General features: G+C 60.4%; 1 protein-coding gene across 1 annotated transcript in view; it reads left to right on the plus strand.

The window, feature by feature from the left end:
- The first annotated feature begins 1,449 nt into the window (after positions 1-1,449).
- The window catches only part of RNF126 (ring finger protein 126), an 18,063-nt gene continuing 17,794 nt past the window's right edge, over positions 1,450-1,718 (plus strand). Inside the window, exon 1 of the mRNA XM_026655027.2 lies at positions 1,450-1,531. Within this exon, the coding sequence (XP_026510812.1) occupies positions 1,457-1,531 (75 nt within the window). The 5' untranslated portion in view covers positions 1,450-1,456. The remainder of the gene's footprint in view (positions 1,532-1,718) is intronic.

Genomic DNA, 1,718 nt, shown 5'->3' on the forward strand with positions numbered 1-1,718 from the left:
GTGCCTAGGTACCTCTCCTAACTGACCAAAATTGGGGTAGACTGAGAATACACAGAGGTGCAGCTGATAAAGACTGCAGGTCCCAGCATGCAATGCTCTTATTGATTTCAGATCAGAAGCATGCTGGGATATGTAGTCTCCATGGAAATACCTCTGTATTAATGAAGAGAACAGACATTAGCTAAATTATGGAACTCTGTGGGCAGCAGTGAGCCCAAGGACACAAGCTGGTAGTAGCGCCATGAGTAAGCTCTCCCATCAGTCAGAACATTGTTCTTCCACAGTATAGTTTATAAAATATGTATTATGCAGAATGTAGTTGAAATATTACTCCATCCAGTTACCAGTACTCCTTCAATTCCTGTCCCTCACCAACATGCAGCTTTGCTGTGGGGTTGTCAACTGCTGCACTCCACCCCAGAGGTGGCTGCATTTCAGTGGCAGATGAAGTCAGTCTTGTGCTTGCAAGCATACATTTACAGAGGAAAAACTCACCCACAGATGTGAGAGGGGTGCTGGTGCTGAGCGGCCACATCGAGATGAGCGTCACGTTCGCCAATGGAAAATCAAACCCGGCACCAGCTGCCAGAGCCCCGGCACTTCAGTCAAAGGAGCCGTTCCCGCCGCTGTGTGTCAGCACCGGGCCGTGCTAGTTGTTGAGGCTTAGCGGTAGTGGGAGACACTGTCGTGGGGGGCTTCTTTTGTATCTGAGACCAACAAGCAGACAGGCCTCCGTGCAGACCCCACAGAGCCCAATAGGCACAGGTAGAGGGACTCCCCTGCCCCTGTGCAGCCCCCTACACCCCATACCTCTGTGCAGTCCCCTATACCCCCATGCAGCCCCCTACACCCCATACTCGTGCAGTCCCCTACCCCCCATGCAGCCCCCTACACCCCATACCCCTGTGCAGTCCCCTACACCCCCATGCAGCCCCCTACACCCCATACCCCTGTGGAGTCCCCTACACCCCCATACAGCCCCCTACGTCCCCATGCAGCCCCCTACAACCCATACCCCTGTGCAGTGAGGGGACATGGACCCTAGATGGGGAGTCCTTCCCCAGGCCCTCCTGCTCTTCCCCTTCTCCTCAATTAGCTCCTCCTCCCAAAATGGTTTTAGCCCCTCCCACTTCATCAGGAGCCCCCCCAGTGGGCGTGGCTATGCCCTCCCCCTCCAGTGGTTTCCCACCTCAACCCTCTCCCCTGAGGAGACTCAACGCCCCATCCCTCAAATCAAAGAGGCCCCGCCCCCTACCTTTGGGCTCCCAGAGGCCCCGCCCTCAAGACTCTCAGCAGCTCCGCCCTTCGCCCCCCCGCCGAGTCACAGAGGCTCCACCCCAGCTCGACCCGCGTTTCCGCCAGTCCCACCACGAGCCCTTTTCGTGCCTGCTCGGCTGCCGTAGCCGCGCCGTGCGTCGCCCCCGGCCGGGCGGGGCGGCGTGGCGGGCGGGGAAAGATGGCGGAGGCTTCCCCGCAGCCGGGACGGTACTTCTGCCACTGCTGCGCGGCCGAGATCGCTCCGCGCCTGCCGGTGAGGAGGGGGTCGCGGCCTGAGCTGGGGGGTGGTGGCCGGGCAGTCGGTGAGGGGGAGGGGCCCGGGCCGGCTGAGAGGGGATCGCTGGGGGGCAGCGGCCTGGGGAGGGTGAGCGATCAGGCTGGGGGAGCTGGAGAAGTGGGGAGAAGTGGGGGGATGAAGGGGGTCGGGGCTGGGGAGGGTG

The sequence above is a fragment of the Terrapene carolina genome, unplaced genomic scaffold (genome assembly GCF_002925995.2).
Source record: "Terrapene carolina triunguis isolate 2854851 unplaced genomic scaffold, T_m_triunguis-2.0 Scaffold194, whole genome shotgun sequence".
Taxonomy (NCBI): Eukaryota; Metazoa; Chordata; order Testudines; family Emydidae; genus Terrapene; species Terrapene triunguis.